Source organism: Phocoena sinus, chromosome 2 (assembly GCF_008692025.1).
Source record: "Phocoena sinus isolate mPhoSin1 chromosome 2, mPhoSin1.pri, whole genome shotgun sequence".
Taxonomy (NCBI): domain Eukaryota; kingdom Metazoa; phylum Chordata; class Mammalia; order Artiodactyla; family Phocoenidae; genus Phocoena; species Phocoena sinus.
Window position 1 is genome coordinate 165,859,518 of NC_045764.1, and position 17,057 is coordinate 165,876,574.

General features: G+C 39.5%; 1 protein-coding gene across 1 annotated transcript in view; it reads right to left on the reverse strand.

The window, feature by feature from the left end:
- CATSPERB (cation channel sperm associated auxiliary subunit beta) overlaps positions 1-17,057 on the reverse strand; it is a 128,694-nt gene that overhangs the window by 68,281 nt on the left and 43,356 nt on the right. Inside the window, exons 7-13 of the mRNA XM_032621755.1 lie at positions 13,917-14,012; positions 13,659-13,777; positions 12,350-12,382; positions 7,380-7,446; positions 7,036-7,082; positions 6,476-6,628; positions 4,945-5,097 (exon numbers count right to left, since the gene is read on the reverse strand). Of these exons, the coding sequence (XP_032477646.1) occupies positions 4,945-5,097; positions 6,476-6,628; positions 7,036-7,082; positions 7,380-7,446; positions 12,350-12,382; positions 13,659-13,777; positions 13,917-14,012 (668 nt within the window). The remainder of the gene's footprint in view (positions 1-4,944; positions 5,098-6,475; positions 6,629-7,035; positions 7,083-7,379; positions 7,447-12,349; positions 12,383-13,658; positions 13,778-13,916; positions 14,013-17,057) is intronic.

The following is a 17,057-nucleotide window of genomic DNA, read 5'->3' on the forward strand; positions in this document are numbered from 1 at the left end:
GCCTCTCACTGTTGTGGCCTCTCCCGTTGCAGAGCACAGGCTCTGGACGTGCAGGCTCAGCGGCCATGGCTCACGGGCCCAGCCGCTCCGCGGCATGTGGGATCCTCCCAGACCGGGGCACGAACCTGTATCCCCTGCATCAGCAGGCGGACTCTCAACCACTGCGCCACCAGGGAAGCCCTACAGTATTCTTGATTGACAGTTTTTTGGGTTTATTTTCCCTTTCAGCACTTTGAATATATCATCCCACTCCCTCCTGGCTTGCACTGCTTCTGCTGAGAAATCCACTGATAATTTTATGAAAGTTCCCTTGAATGTGACAAAGTCACTGTTCTCTTGCTGCTTACAAGATTCTGTCTCTGACTTTTTTTTTTTTTTTAAACATCTTTATTGGGGTATAATTGCTTTACAATGGTGTGTTAGTTTCTGCTTTATAACAAAGTGAATCAGCTATACATATACATATGTTCCCATATGTCTTCCCTCTTGCGTCTCCCTCCCTCCCACTCTCCCCATCCCACCCTTCCAGGCTGTCACAAAGCACCGAGCTAATATCCCTGTGCCTTGCGGCTGCTTCCCCCCAGCTATCTACCTTACTACGTTTGTTAGTGTGTATATGTCCATGACTCTCTCTCGCCCTGTCAAAACTCACCGTTCCCCCTCCCCATATCCTCAAGTCCGTTCTCCAGTAGGTCTGCGTCTTTATTCCTGTCTTACCCCTAGGTTCTTCATGACATTTTTTTCCCTTAAATTCCATATATATGTGTTAGCATACGGTATTTGTCTTTTTCTTTCTGACTTACTTCACTCTGTATGACAGACTCTAGGTCTATCCATCTCATTACAAATAGCTCAATTTCATTTCTTTTTAAGGCTGAGTAATATTCCATTGTGTATATGTGCCACATCTTCTTTATCCATTCATCCGATGATGGGCGCTTAGGTTGTTTCCATCTCCGGGCTATTGTAAATAGAGCTGCAATGAACATTTTGGTACATGACTCTTTTTGAATTTTGGTTTTCTCAGGGTATATGCCCAGTAGTGGGATTGCTGGGTCATATGGTAATTCTATTGTCTCTGACTTTTGACAGTTTGATTATAATGTGTCTCAGTGTTGGTCTCTTTGGACTTATTCTGATTGGAATTTCTTTAACGTGTATGTCCATTTTCCCCCTCAAATTTGAGAAGTGTTTGACCATTATTTCTTTAAATAAGTTCTGTGTCCCTTTCTCTCTCTCTCTTCACCTTCTGGGGCTCCCATAATTGCATACGTAGGCCCATGTGATAGTATCTGTAAATTCCTGAGGTTCTCTTCACTTTTCTTCATTCTTTTTTTCTTTTTGCTCCTCTGACTTGATGATTTCAAATAACCTCTCTTCAATTTGCTGATTCTTTCTTCTGCTTGATCTAGTCTGCTGTTAAACTTGTCTAGTGAGTTTTTCAGTTCAGTTATTGTATTTTTCAGTTCCGGAATTCCTGTTTGACCTTTTAAAATGATTTCTATCTCTTTGTGATATTCTCATTTTGTCCATGCATTATTTTCCTGATTTCACTTAGTTATCTGTGTTCTTGTCTGACTCATTGAGCACCTTTATGACAGTGGTTTTCAATTCTTTGTCAGGCATCTCATAGATCTGCATTTCTTTAAGGTCATTTTCTGGAGTTTTATTTTGTTCCTTTGATTGGATCATGTATGCCTGTTTCTTTGTATGTCTTCTGATGTTGCTGTTGTTGTTTTGAGACTTGGGCATCAGATAAAGCAACCACATTTCCAGTTTTTATGGACTGGCTTTAGGCAGACCTTTACCAATCTGCCCAGTTAGAGATTCTAGGACCTCTGAAATCCTTTCTGAGGATGTGTCTTCTCTGGCTTGTTCTGTGCTTTTAGTTGTCTCAAATTCCCTAAACTGCTTATCCCTGCTTCTTCTCAGAAGCCCATAAGCTCTTGCCGCCGCTGGCATCTGCCTGCAGAACTGCAATTTTAACGTGCTGTAGTGATCATATCTGTTTTCAGCAGTTTCCAAACAAGGCTGCCAGTTCCATCAGTGCTTTGAGTCAAGTGAAACAGATTCCAGTCTGTCAGGCAGCCCCTGGTCTGGCCAGAATATTGGATGCACTGTTAGCTCTTTTGTTTCTGTCCTGAGGGAGACTCCTCGGTGTGGGAAGTTTCCTTCAAGTTGTGCTGCACTAAGTCAAATAGGAGGAGAGGCATGGATGTATGTGCAAAATGCTGCAAGTTTTTCTATCCCTTTTGCTGGAATCCCTTCTTGGTTTTAGCTTGGTTTGGGTGCTGTAGCTTCTCAACAGGCCTATAGAGTTCTTGCAAAGGTATGCTGGTTTGTATATTGCTATCTTTGTGGTTCTGGGGGAAAGTGAGGGTCTGAAACTTCCTAGCCTGCCATCTTGTCAATATTACTCCCCCTTTTCAGCAGTTTCCAAACAATGCTGCATGTTGCATCAGTGTTCTGAGTTAGGCAAGACAGAAACCAGTCCCTTGAGCAGCCCCCAGACAAGCCAGAATGTTGGACACAAGGCCCACTCTTCTGTCTCTATTCCAAGGGAGGATCCCTGGTGTGGGAGGTTTCTTCCTGGTTGTGCCATGTCAGATTGAATGGGGGCAGGACAGATGGGCAAACACTGCAAATTTTCCCACCCCTTTGTTAGAATCCTTTTTTGGTTTTATGTTGGTCTGGGTGCTGTAGCTTCTCAACTGGTCTCTAAAGTTCTTGTAAAGGTACTCTGATCTGTATATTGTTGCTAACTCAGTGTCTCTGTGGAAGAGCAATGGCCTGAAGCTTCTTAGTCTGCCATCTTGCTGATCCAGAATTCTTCTTTTTAATGAAGGTGAAGTTCTCTTTTTCTTTTATGTTTTGTTTTGTTTTTGTTTTTGTTTTGCGGTACATGGTCCTCTCACTGCTGTGGCCTCTCCCGTTGCGGAGCACGGGCTCTGGACGCGCAGGCTCAGTGGCCATGGCTCACGGGCCCAGCCGCTCTGCGGCATGTGGGATCTTCCTGGACCGGGGTACAAACCCGTGTCCCCTGCTTCGGCAGGCGGACTCTCAACCACTGCGCCACCAGGGAAGCCCCGTGGTTATTGTTTTTTTAGTCTTGTTTTAAAATGCTTTCCCACACTGAGTTCAGAAAGATATTCATTTTTTTCCCTCTAAAAGTTTTGATATTTAAATTAGTAATCTGTCAGGACTTGAGCTTGATGTATGTTGCAATGTGGGGATATATTTCAACAGTTTCCATATGTATAACCAAACTTCCCATCCCATTTTTGAGCAGTCTCTTATTTCCCCCTGTGATGTCACTTTGGCCTCTATCAATATTCTAGATTTGCATGGGTCTACTTGTGGGCTATTTTATCCCATTGGTCAATTTGTGTATTCCTGGCCCAAAACTGCATTTCCAAAATTATTACAACTTTTAAAATAGTGTTAATATCTGGTAATACAAGTCCCTCCTTCTTATTCTTCTTCAGAAGTGTCTTGGTTACTCTTGGTCTTTTGTTTTTCCACGTATAATTATTTTTTTTCTTTTTGCTTTACTTAAAAAATTTTTTAATTGAGGTATAATTGACATATACCATATATATTTTAGACTCAACTTAAACTCCACAACAAATCTTGGGATTTTGATTAGAGTTGTATTAGATCTACAGATTAATTTAAGGAAGAATTGGTATTATAAGTGAAGTTTTCTTGTCCACAAGCATGTTTATGTTCATTTCTTTATAAAGTTTTAAATGTCCTTCAGTGAAGTTTATAATTTTCTACATATAGGTCTTAGAAATCTTTTCTTAGATTAATTCTTAGATACTTGGAGTTTTTGTTTGTGGATTTCTGTTTTGTTTTGCTTTGTTTCTGCTATTGTAAATAGTGTCTTAAAAATTGTGTTTTCAAATTTATTGTTGATCTTGTGCAGAGATGAAATTGACTTTACCTCCTGCCTAGTTTAACTTTAACTCCCATCTTGTTTTAGTAATTTGTATGTATCTTTTAGATTTTCTATATAGACAATCAGATTTTCTGCAAGTCAATAGATTTTGTTCGCTACTTTTTAAAATTCATGCCTTTGATTTCTTAAGTTTTTTCCTTTTCTTATTGCATTCCCCTCTGTATACTTTTTCACTTCTTAATAGTTTCTTGGTAGAACTCCAAGAAACTGTTGTATTGTGGTTAATACAACCCCCTGCCTTTTCCACAGTTGAATGTGGAAAAGAACATTTGATAATGCTGAACTGGTCACATATTGAATTCATGAGCACAAAGCTCAGGCAATCATACTGGATTACCTTACTCAGTTCATTCCCCCATCTTCCTAAGCAACTATTTTACTCTGTTCTCTCTTTCCTCAACCCCTCAACATTCCTCCTCCATCCTCACTAGTAAACAATAACTTTGATTTTTGTTGAGAAAATAGAAGATAAATTCCCACACCTTCCATTACCATAGCTACCAACCTACCTACCAGCTTCTGAACCCGAAAACCCTTCCTTCCTCCCGTTACTATAGAACAACTGTCTGTGCTCCTAAGGCCAACCTCTCCACTAGTTCATAGACCTCATCTCCTCTCACCTCTTTAGAAATGTCACTCCAGAAATTTCTTTCCTCTCTTTCCTGCATTGTCAGCTTTTCCTCTCTACCAAATAAGTCCCATAAGCACACAACGTAATTCCTCCTATCTTTAAAAAAACTCTTCTTTTGACCTTTCTTTCTTCAAACACTGCCACAATTCCCTGCTCCACTTTTCAGCAAAACTTTGCAAAAGATTTGTTTGTATTCACTGTCACTAATTCCTTTCCTCTCATTCTCTCTTCATCAGGCTTTCCACCGCCCTGACCATCAGAGCAACCCTGTTCTTTACTTGATGTATAACCACTCAGCATAGAGCAAGTGAATGATTTACATCTATACTAGAGTGTGAAGTTTCATACACACCTGATTACCATAAGCATACAGAAAATGGCTTCGTGGGTGGAATGTCATTCCAACAGGAGAAGAGAATGATGAAGGAAATAAGAAAACTGGAAATTTTTGTATTAATCTTGGTTTGTTGTTTTTTAGGATCCTCACAGAGACAGTGGCACTTTTCTAGAAATAGAAAAACAAAGCAGGAGCAAATCATAAGAATTTTTCCACCAATAGTACTAGTCTATGTTACAATTTTTAGAGTTTCCTGTTACTTGGATTTGGATTAAGATAGCAACAAAACACTTAACACAGCATAGAATTGGAAGGATTAGCAACTATTGGTATCTCTTTACTCTGTCTCCCCCCACCATACATGTCCACTTTATAGATGTTGAACATGAAGTAAAGGAGATTAAATAATTTTCCCATTTATTATTGAATAATAATAATTTAATTAATAATAATTTAATTATTATTATTAAATAATACATGTCATGGGGGGATTTATTGTAGAATCATTACTGAACTCAACAGACTCCAAGGCCCATGCTCATAACTGTAATGTCAAACTACTTTTTAGAAGTGTGGATGCCTAGGCCACACTCCAGTTCTGTCAGATCATGGTTTTGAAGAGGATCAGCATATGCACCCCCAAGGCATGTGCCACTTTGGCATAAAGATTATTTTAAGCTGAAGATATTTGAGATTCAAGAGATGCAGACAAAATCCTTCCCTTATCTGACGAAAAGCAGCAACTTCTGGGATAAAAGGCTGCCATTAATTCCTCTTAAGAGCAGATCTACTCCTAGAAGGCAGAATGGGAACAAAACCTACCCCAAATCCCTTCTCCAGGGGAGTTTTATGGCCCTGAAGGAGACGGAGGAAAGACCACGCATACCTGTACAAACAAACATCCCAAACTTCCTTATCTCCTGTTTGTTCTCCTGTAAACCATTATCTTTTCATTTGTTTTCCCTTAAGTAGCTGTCTCACTCAACCCCTTAAACTATTAAGATGGCATATAACCTCCAAATTTTAACTACCTTTTGAATTATTCATCACTGACTTTCACTCGCATGTATGTGCACTGCACGCATAAAGAAATTGTTTTCTTTTCTCCTCTTAATCTGTCTTTTGTCAGTTTAATTTGCGGGGCCCCTAAAACTGAACATAAGAGGGCAGAGGAAAATTATTTTCTTTCTCCCCTAAAATCATGAGGGTAGGGCTAGTTCCACTTTTTGTTCATTTAAACTAACCATTTTACAGACACTTAAATTTATATAGACCAAACTCAGCTTACATTCTCCTGAAGAATAAGCAAAGAAGCATTACTACACAAGCGGCTCTGTATTTTCCATTTTCATCAAACTGAATGACAATAAGAGGCAAGACATCTGTGAAGTATCAAACTATATTGTTAACCATAAATAATTTCACTGTAGCCAATTTTATCACCTTCTATTGTCAAAGATAAAAAGAACTTGGAAATAAGTTTTGCAAAGGTAAGTTTTCACTATTGTGGTGTCAACAGCAATCACCTCTGGGCTATAAGGCCTACCTGGTTATGGAAGAGGTAGACTCCAGAACTTTGCTCTTGGTCAACAAGAAATGTTACCACAGTTGAAAGAATAGTTTTCATTCCTTTTGAAATGGGGGGTAAGCAAGGTAACCATTCAAGAAATGGTTCTTTACTATAAAAACAAGAGCTTGCCTACAAAAAGAGAAAGGAAAAGTTAATGCCATTCTTGAACTATAAAAGTCCTAATTAGTTCTTGCAGGCAAATAAACTAATGAACAACACTAATTGTGTTGTCATGACTGGCCACAAATAATAGTGATATATCTTTAATGCCTGTGTTTCTCTTCTGGGGGATATGAGTGCAGAAAACACTGCAAAGCATCCCTTTCTGGCATGGATTGTTTTTCTAGAACCACTGTGTGGGTCTAGATTTAACATAATTAGGTAATTACCATTAAATCTAAGTACAGGTGCCACTGGGAGCAAAGAGTGACTGTTAAGCTTTTGAGTCTATAGAATTGCCATTTTTTAGATTAATAACAACCTATGAAATCATGCAAAATAAAATTTCTTACTTTTTAAAATATTTAATACCATACCTCACTTAGGGTCCTGTTTCTCTCAAAGGTGATAGTAACATAATCAACTATAAAATATAAAGGTACAGAAATTATAAGTAGCATCTATATTTTTAAACGTATCACTAATTAAATGATACAATTTAATTGTATCATTTACAATACAATTTTCTTGCACTTACAACAGGGCATGCCTATTGTGTCAGATTTAAATTAATTTTCCCCCCAGTTTTAGGCCATTAACTTATACAAAACAAACCTATCTTTATATTTAATTCTATTTTCATTTTATTTCATTTTATCTAATCTATATATGCTAGCTATGTTGAAAAAAGCTTATTAATAGTTCTTTAACTAAAATTTACCTTCAAAATGTTCTCTGTTAGCAAAACATCTTTCATTATACCACAGTTTTCCTTTGATGTAGTCAACCTACATAAATAAACAAAAATGTCATTTAGGCAATATGTAGCCTTAAGATGTAAAAATAGAAAAACATAAGAAATTTTAAAAGTTCAATAGTTCAGGAATGTGAGGCAAATAAAAAAAGGAAAACTGTATGCCAGCAAAATAAAAGTTCGTAGAATGAGGACAAGAAACAAGAATATGCTTTTTGAACAACACACAAAAAAGGAATAAAAAGAAATTTCGCACGACTGACATATGTCAATGGAAGATGCTACTATCTGTGAGCTGTCTTTCCGAGGCTCTCAGGAGCTGCTGATCTTTCATTACAGTTAAAGTGGGCCACACGCTTATCTTTTATTCCCCTTCTGCTGAGCTAGGTTTAAGGAGACTTCCCAGAGGCCTGACAGCAGCAAGAAGCAATAAGAAAAAAAAGCCACAAAATACAGGTTTTGGAAAATTGGTCATACGGGAGAAGCTTCCAAGAAGGTGAGATTATACATGTTGGATATGAATTATATGCAAGAATTTGAGACGGTTTTGTTATAGGTGTCATTGAAAAAATGTTGCCTCCCACATCAGTAAACAAAGGATGTTGCAGCCATCAAGCCAGTACAGCCACGCCGATGGTGAGCCCTGAGGGAACTCAGGACAGAGACAAATGAGCTGCCTACTGCCAAGCCCTCAGTCACTGCAACCACCCCCCCAAGGATGCACCCTGAGGAGACTCAGGATGACAAAGCACAGGATACTGGCCCCGATAGCTGAGGTGCACATCAAAGGAATGATTTCAGGGAGCCCCTCCCGTACATAGAAAAAGGACTAAATTCCTTAACTTGAGATATCTGGTTTTCTTTAATTAACAGTAATCTTTTGATGTTCTGACTACCTGGTCTTTGTTGCAAAAACTCCTAAATATCCTTCTGTTCCCTTACCTCTTAGGAGCAGTCTCTCAGAGCTATCTGAGAGTCTGTGTCCCAGGCTCATGTCCTCAGTTTTGTCCACTGAATAAAACATAACTCAACTTCTAGGTTGTGGGTTTGTTTTGTTTTTTTTTTCGGTACGCGGGCCTCTCACCGTTGTGGCCTCTCCCGTCGCGGAGCACAGGCTCTGGACGCGTAGGCTCAGCGGCCATGGCTCACAGGCCCAGCCGCTCTGCGGCATGTGGGATCTTCCCGGACCGGGGCACAAACCCGTGTCCCCTGCATTAGCAGGCGGTCTCTCAACCACTGCGCCTCCAGGGAAGCCCTGTGTATTTTTTTTTTTTTAGTCAACATAGGAAGATTCTGACTCTCATATTATTGTTGAGACAAAAGGAAGACCTTCTTACATTTTTAAAGACCAGTAATAAAATCTGCATAATCTGTGCATTAAAAGCCTTTAAAATGTTTTAGAATAGATTGCGGTGATGCTTGCACAACTCTGTGAATATACTAAAGGCCATTGAATTGTACACTTTAAGTGGGTGAATTTTATGCTATATGAATTATATACTGATAAAACCACTGAACAAACAAAAAAGCCTTTTAAAATGGAGTGGACAATAATTTATTTGAATTTCAACCTATGGTTTTATATCAAATGAGCCTTTTGAGTTCTCATATAAATCTTCAGATTTTCAGGATGCCATAATTATCATGATTATAGCTGGGCAATCAGTATAGAATCTTTATCGGGCCCTGATTCCTTTTTTACTCTTTAGATCCCTTCTTTTTTTTTTTTTTCCTACCTGGAATAAAACTCGTAATAGTCCAGTGAATATCCTTGGGGATAATTTAATCTGATCAGGCTGACTTTATTCCAAGGGTGAGCTCATGCCCCAGGCCTGATTTAGAGTCACAAAGATGGGTCAGGAATGAACACACATCCAAGTCAGGTTAATGAGTAGGCCCTGAGGCTTGCTGGAACCACCGGGGAAGAGATACTTTATTCCTGTGGGGAGTGCTAAACTGATGGCACATAAACCTGGTGGCTATTCTTACTGACAATTGGAGAAAACCCACTGAGAATGAAGCTAATGCAGAGGAAAAGAGACTCAAATGCTGAGAAGACAGGGTTGGACGGACGGACATCTGTTAGTCACTAAATCCAGTCATGTCTGGAAGCTGGATTCATTCACTCCTTGAATTCCCTGTTCACATGAGCCAACAACTTCCTCTCCTTTGCTGAAATCAGTTTTAGTTTGGTTTCTATCATTTGCCTTCAGAAGTTTCTGACTATCTGTTTGGGGAGAAAACCCAGCTTTTTTTTTAAAGTTGCTACTTTGATTCGTGAACCGGTGTTCTTATGAACACTGAGGTGTTTCTTATGTAATGTTATTTAATCACTTCACCTCTAAGAGGTAGATATTGTCATGCCCATTTTAAAATGAAGAAATTGAGGCCCAGAGAGGTATATGACTGCTCAAAGTTCCATGCTGCATGGCTACTAAGCTCATCTAAGATTGGACTCCTGTCCATCTTCATTTATTCACTCATGGATTCCGCAAATATTTATTGAGACAGCCTATCTACGAGGCAGCCTAATAATAGCATACAATGGTAAATAGGATAGTTCTTGACACGAAACCTAAAGTCTCGTGAGGCTAGTCAGAGGGCTCAACAGATAAAATAGGGTGACAAATGACAGCAATTGGTACTGAGAGGTTTGAGACCGCACGTTGCACTCAACATACATTGAGTATAGACGTATAACAGATTTTGCCTCACGCCAAGTTCCCAATTTAGGGCCTTTGCACCTCTGTCTGGACATATTTTGTCGAAATCATTTCTTCAAATAATTTGAGTTTCTGCTTAAATTTCACCTCCTTGGAGAGGCCTGCTATAATCACCATGCTTAAATACAATATTATCTTCCCTTCACTCTCTATTTCTCTTTCCTGCTTTAATTTCAATAAACCCTTGTTACTCTCTACAATCATATTCTGCATATATTTGTGTACTTGTTCATGGTCTAGCTCCCTCAGGAGAATGGGAAGCCACAGGAGAGTCAGGACTTTATCTGTCTTGTTCACTATGGAATCTTCTTGGTCTAAATAAGCCTGGCTCAACAAACATCTGTTGAATAGATGAATACGTGAACAAATAAATCACCAAGTATTAACTCCTTCAAATTCCTGGCTGGACAGCCACACACACCCCATTCTTACTATCCTTCCTTCAATCATTTTAGAGGATGTCTTTCCCAAAGGTAAATCCCTATACTTTTAAGAATAAGTTCACTTGCCCCTTGCTTTCCCCTGCCACACGACCTCACTATCTTTGGGAAACTTGTAGTTCCCCTCTCCCTCATCACTACCAGAAACCCCTGTGTTTTGCTGGAACATTTTAGCTCAGGAGGATTTATTTTAATATCCTTGTAAATGGTAAAAACCTCTAGGAAGGGCAATTTGTGATTGTCTTTTAATATTGCACAAGCATTTACTCCTTGATGTGTGAATCCAAGTTCCAGTAACGTATTGTACTGATATACCCAGACATGTACAAACTTGTTCGGTATAAATTATTAATGGCAGCATTGTTTGTAATACAAAAGCAAAAGATTAGAAAACTACCCAAGTATCCATCAATAGGAGACAGGCTAATAAGTAAACTCTGGTTAAGTTCACACAACGGAATATTTGCAGCTATAAAAAAAAGAAGGGCAGGCTTAGGTCTGGTAAAAAGCACAAACAAGGTTCCTGTCTCACTTACAGCTTACATTTCTAGGTCTGTCTGTATTTCTGGCATCCCACTCCTTCACGGGAGTCTCTGGATAGTAAGCTCTCCTGATGCCTTATCTGTGACAATTTCCTTTCTTCACCCTCATTCTTGAATGATATAGTTTAGCTAGGTTTGGAATTCTCTCTTGACAGTTTCCCCTCTTGCTCTTTCTGACGTAAATCACTTTCGCCTACCTGGCCTTCCCAGTTCTCAGTTTCACGTTTCTTCCAATCAATACAGCAAGAAGTCAGTTCCTTTTGTTTCCTGAGAAATAAGTGCCCCTTTGCTTTAGACAGTGTGAGTGAGCGTGCGTGTGTATGCACAGGTGAGTGTGTGTCCACAGGCCTGTATGAGGACAGGATGGGGAGGAGACATGGCAAAAGGCTAGAAATGCTCATAATTTTGTTGTGCTTTCCAAACTAAAGCATGCTTATATGTTGATGGGAATGACTTAGTTGAATCTCAGAACTTGACCTCGTAACAGAGAGGGGAGATAACTGATGGAACAAAATCCGGAATCAGAGCTGTAGAATCAGAGCTTACGTGGTACTTGTATCAAATTAGAAAGAGTGCCCCGGGACTTCCCTGGTGGTGCAGTGGTTAAGAAACTGCCTGCCAAGGCAGGGGACACGGGTTCTGAGCCCTGATGCAGGAAGATCCCACATGCTGCTGCGGAGCAACTAAGCCCGTGCGCCACAACTACTGAAGCCCGCGTGCCTGGAGCCTGTGCTCCGCAACAAGAGAAGCCACCGCGTGAGAAGTCCGTGCGCAGCAACAAAGACTCAGTGCAGCCAAAGATAAATAAATAAAATAAATAAATTTCTATAAAAAAAAAAGAAAGACAAGGTAGGCACAGACCCACACGGGGGTGGGGGGTAAGCGGATTGGGGAGTCAAGTGTTAGCCATATTTCGGCTCTCACAATCTTTTCAATTGGGTGTCCTTGTGCAGAACGCACTGAACAACCACAGCAATCCTGGACAGAACATATAAAGATGGGGTGGGGACCACCTCAAAGACAAAGAGGGGGCATTTCCTCCTTTGAAACAGAAGGGGATATCATTGCTTAATGGTTACTGGAAATACGTGTTTTTAGTTCAAACTGTAAATAATATTATAGTATCAGCAATAATAATCTATATTATGAATTCTTGTCTTGTACCTCATCTCTTAGGTCACCAAGGAAACACATATCTTTTAACCAACCCTTGGAAATTGAAAGCTTCTTACCCTTTCGAAACCACAAAAGTCTGCCCTTGAAAACTAGAAGAAAGAAAAAAAGGAATTTTAATCTTTGCTTGTAAATTGGAAGGCATAACAAAACAGCAATTTAAATTATACTAAAGGAGATGATGTTTTTTACATCCCAGCAGTTAGGAGTATCAAACACTAAAACCAGCTTCTTAAGTAGTTTGCAGGGTATCTTGGAGATTTCCCCCTCAGTCTTTGCCTTGTTCCACCATTTGATTAATTTATTTATACTTTAACTTAATTCCAGAAAGGATTTGAGATCAAAACCCCACTTTTTAATGATTTAAATGGAGGAGTTAAGAAGTGTATAGGAAGAAACTAGGTCGGCCACCGACTGGGGTTTAGGAAGGCACATCCTTATCCCACTATTTTCTCCATGGCCACTCTGTCTTCTGCCCAGCCCAGGGCAGCTCCTAGACCAGGCCCTCAGGATGTGCAGCCCACACCTAACTCTCTGTGCTTTGACCTCAGGTCACTGCTCCTGGCACATAAAAGGCCTGATCTATTAGTTGTCTGAGCAACAAATGATACTTTCTTAGAGATAATGAGGAAGAAGGAAGGTTGTGAATATTTGTAAACCTGAAAAAAGGTAGTAATTACCATGTATAAGAAATAACTACTTCTTAACCAATACAATCATCCCTTCTACACTTCCCCAATCTTTTCTCCTACTGTTCCTAAGTCTTTATTACTGATCTTATTTCTGTTGAGGTAATTTTGAGAGCTATTTATTAACATACTTAAGAATTGATTTTCCTTCTCTCAATCCCAAAACTTACTTTTAATTACTTTATTTATTTATTAATGTCTCTTTTCAATGCCCTATTTTGGAGCAGATGGGAGTGACAAAGCAGAAGCTGAGGAAGCGCTTTAAAACAAAAAACATGGTGTCGAAGCTTTGATATAGCCATTTAAGAATAAAAAGAAAAAACTCATCAGAAGGACATAATTTTAATTTATGTTATTTTGTAATATTATATCTGGCTTTATGTACCTTAAAGCATTTTGGGAACATGTATGACTATTTATAAGTATATAGGGTATTTTCTATATGAATTATTTGAAACGTCTCATAAATTTGTATAGCAATAAAGCTAGCACCATTTCCAAATGATGTATTCAACACTATAAGGCAAAGGAAAATGTCACTATATTACGCTTTTACGTTTTTTAAAAGGAAGAAGCATTTTAGTTCTAAGATACACCACACATAACTCAAGTATCCACTATTTCTACTTTATGTCACAGAAGATACTTAAGGTTATTAGTTACAGAGCAATTCACCTACCATTAAGACAGAGGAGGATGGATAGCGAAGATCTCCACTTATAAAAAGACCCAAAGAGGTGAGGATAACTAAAAAATGATTTGTTAAAACCATATCCACCATGGAAAGCTCTGTGTGTTCTAAAGGAAGAAATCATACCATGGGTTAAAAAGTAAGGAAAAAGTGACGTCTTCAGCAAAGCAAAGACATTTCATAAATATCCATCAAGTGTTGATGTAAAGGAAATGCTGACAATGAAGGCACTGTTAGACGAATTACCTTCTCCAACTTGGGAATAGACCATATCTGTCAGGTTATACCACGTGGTATCATCATAATTCCAAAATCCAGAAAAGCTGAGGCCTATGTAAACACCTACCATGAGAGAAAAGGGAAATTAAGGCAACACAACTTTGCAAAGTGAATAACCAGCTCCTAAGGTGCTAGGTCTTTAGTGGGCAGAGCCTGCATCTGCCCCACCTTCCAGCCCACTCTCCACCCCTGCCTCAACTCCCCTTCTTCAGTTTGAATCTCACTTCCCCCAGCACTGGAAGATAAAGTAACTTGGGTTACACCACAGGAGTTTAGCCAACCATCTAATTATTAAGGATTTTGTTTTGTATTGAAGGGGATCAGAATATGCCACCCCCAGAATATGGCACTTTGGCATCAGGATTATTTTGAGCTGGAGGCAACTGAGAATCAACTGATCCAGGAAGAGTTCTGTGCCTCCCCTTGCCTGCCTAAAAGCAGGGCATTTTCTAACAACCTCACTCTGTATCAGGAAGAGAAGAGAGAGCAATTTTATCACCAGAGACAGGGAGTTGACACCAAGATGAGTTTGCATAAACAGACTTTACTCAAATAACTCTTATCTCCCATTAGTCCACCCACATATTTCCTTGGCACTTCTCCACAGTTTCTTGTCCCTTGAGGCCTAGACCCCTTTCCTTTGTTAAGATGGTACATAAGTCCCCAAGTTTAACCACTTCTTTGAATTTCTTTTCTGTGAACTCTTGTGAATATAAATATTAATAAAAATTGCATGTCTTTTCTCCTGCTAATGTCTTGGTTAGTTTGTAGGCCCCCAGTCATAACCTAAGAGGGTACAGGAAGAGCTTTTCCTCCCTGACAATTTCGTTCTAAGCAAAAATATGTTCCTATTTCAAGAATATAATTATAGTCAACAGTATAAAAACTCCAAAGAAGAAAATTAAAATGTGAACCTCAAGAGGGAAGAAACTATGTTTGATTTACTTATAAAGTGGTTTACTTTAATATTTGTGATTTTTAAAATAGAAAAAAACCCTGTTAATATGAGAATATTAAACCTATTAAAACTTATGAGAACTTATTAAAAGGAGACTGAGCATGTTGGAAATACTGAAAGCGCTTTGCTCCTTGGTCTCACCTTTCCTTGGCCATAGCTAGGAATGCTTAGAGTCTTTTGTGTTTTATTTATTTTTTAAATTCTTATCTCGTTTTTTTTTTAATATTTGTTCTTTGGTTTTATTTATTTATTTATTTGGCTCTGCCGCCCACACAGCACGCGGGATCTTAGTTCCCCCACCAGGGATCGAACCCACGTTCCCTACAGTAGAAGCGCGGAGTCTTAGCCACTGGACCGCCAGGGAAGTCCCGAGTCTTTTGTGTTTTAAATGCAGAACATTAATCTGAAGTCTAGTCAACAGGCATAACTGTGGGGGCGGTGGAGGGTAGAGGGAGCCTGAAAAGAGTTGATAATCCAATGCACATGCTTTGTTTCCAAAAGATGAATGTAGGATCACTCGTATTGTGAAGTGTGTGTTTTAACTCCCAGCTCTTTTCTGTGTAGGGAAAGATGTAGAAGGAAATGTTATCATCATCCACTTTTTCCAGAGAGAGGAAAGCTAAAGACAAGCTTGTGCCTTTCTAAGCAGGAAATCTAGTTCTGCAGATAACACCACACTATATTCTAAGTGGGGATGATTATAGGTATGCAGCATATCACATGACTGGATTCCTGCAGAGTCTAGAAATATTTAATGGAGCAGTACGCAGTAAAATAAATGCTTTATTCTGGTTGATATTTTAGCCTGAAATTAAGTTATAGGCCACTCTCTATGACACACTGGCCACAATTGCATCCCAGGGTTACAGAAGCTGATGTAGATTTTGCAAAGATTTTGGATTTTGTTCTAATGGGCAAAGGGAAGCCATTGGAATGTCTGAAGCAGGAAAATGATGTGATTTGTTTTACACTTGAGATCACTGTGGTGGCTGTACGGAGGGTGAGTTGTACCGGGTTAGAAACAGGGAGACCACTTAAGAGGCTGTGAATTAGTCTCGTGGAAAACCAGTGCTGACTTGACAAAGATTTTAGCAGAGGAGAGAAGTGGTCACACTGAGGATAGACACTGGATGTGGCATCGTCCTGAAATGCCATCAGAGTAAGAACAGTCAAGAGTGTACGCTAGATTTTATTTTTGAGTAATTGGATATGAATTGGGATGAAGAATACTGGAGGAGAACAGATTTTAGAGGGAGATGAATCAAGAGTTCAGGCTTAGACTTGTTATAGCTGAGATGCATCAAGAGGAATCGTAAAACAGACAACTGAATATAGGAATTTAGCTTCAAGGAAGTGGTCAGCACCAGAAATACAAATTCAGGGATCATTGGCCTGAAGGTGGCATTATTACCAGAGGACTGGATTAAGTTTCCCAGAGAGAATCTGGTTACATAAGGAAGGAGAGTCAAGGACAAAGCCCCATTTCATTGACACTTTAGGGGTCACAACAAAAGAGCAGGCTTAGAAAACTAAGGAGTGATCAATGTGGTAAGATAAATGTAACTGAAGGTGGTGTCAAGAACCCAAGAGAATAAAGTGTTTTGAGGAGAAATAAAGTGGTTAACTGTGTCAAATTCTGCTGGGAGGGGGGAAAGTAGAATGAGGATAAAGAATTGGCTGTTGGAATCGGCAACAGGGAGATCACGGGCGATCTTGGGAAGAATTGTTTCAGAACAGTGATGGCAACAATCTGATATGCAGTGAAATGAAGATAAAATGGGAGGTGGAAAATGTAGCACCACCTACAATAAATTCTTCCCATACATTTTGTCTGAAGGAGAACAGAGGGATGAGGGATAGTGGTAAAGTGAGATAAATGAAGATTTTGGCTAAGATGGGGGATTTTGGGTATGTTTGTATGCTAATGCCTCTAATCCAGTAAAGAGGGAAAGCATGATGATACGGGAGAGAAAGGTGAGAACTGTGGGACAGATGCAGGAGCAAGGTTCTCCAGATGACTGGGGAGAATGGGATGCAGGACACGAGGGGTTAGGAGTGGCCTTTGGTAGCAGCAGAGACACTTCTCACGATGCAACAGGCAAGAAGGCAAAGCACGCAAGTACAAAGGCAAGCAGGGTGGCAGACGCGCA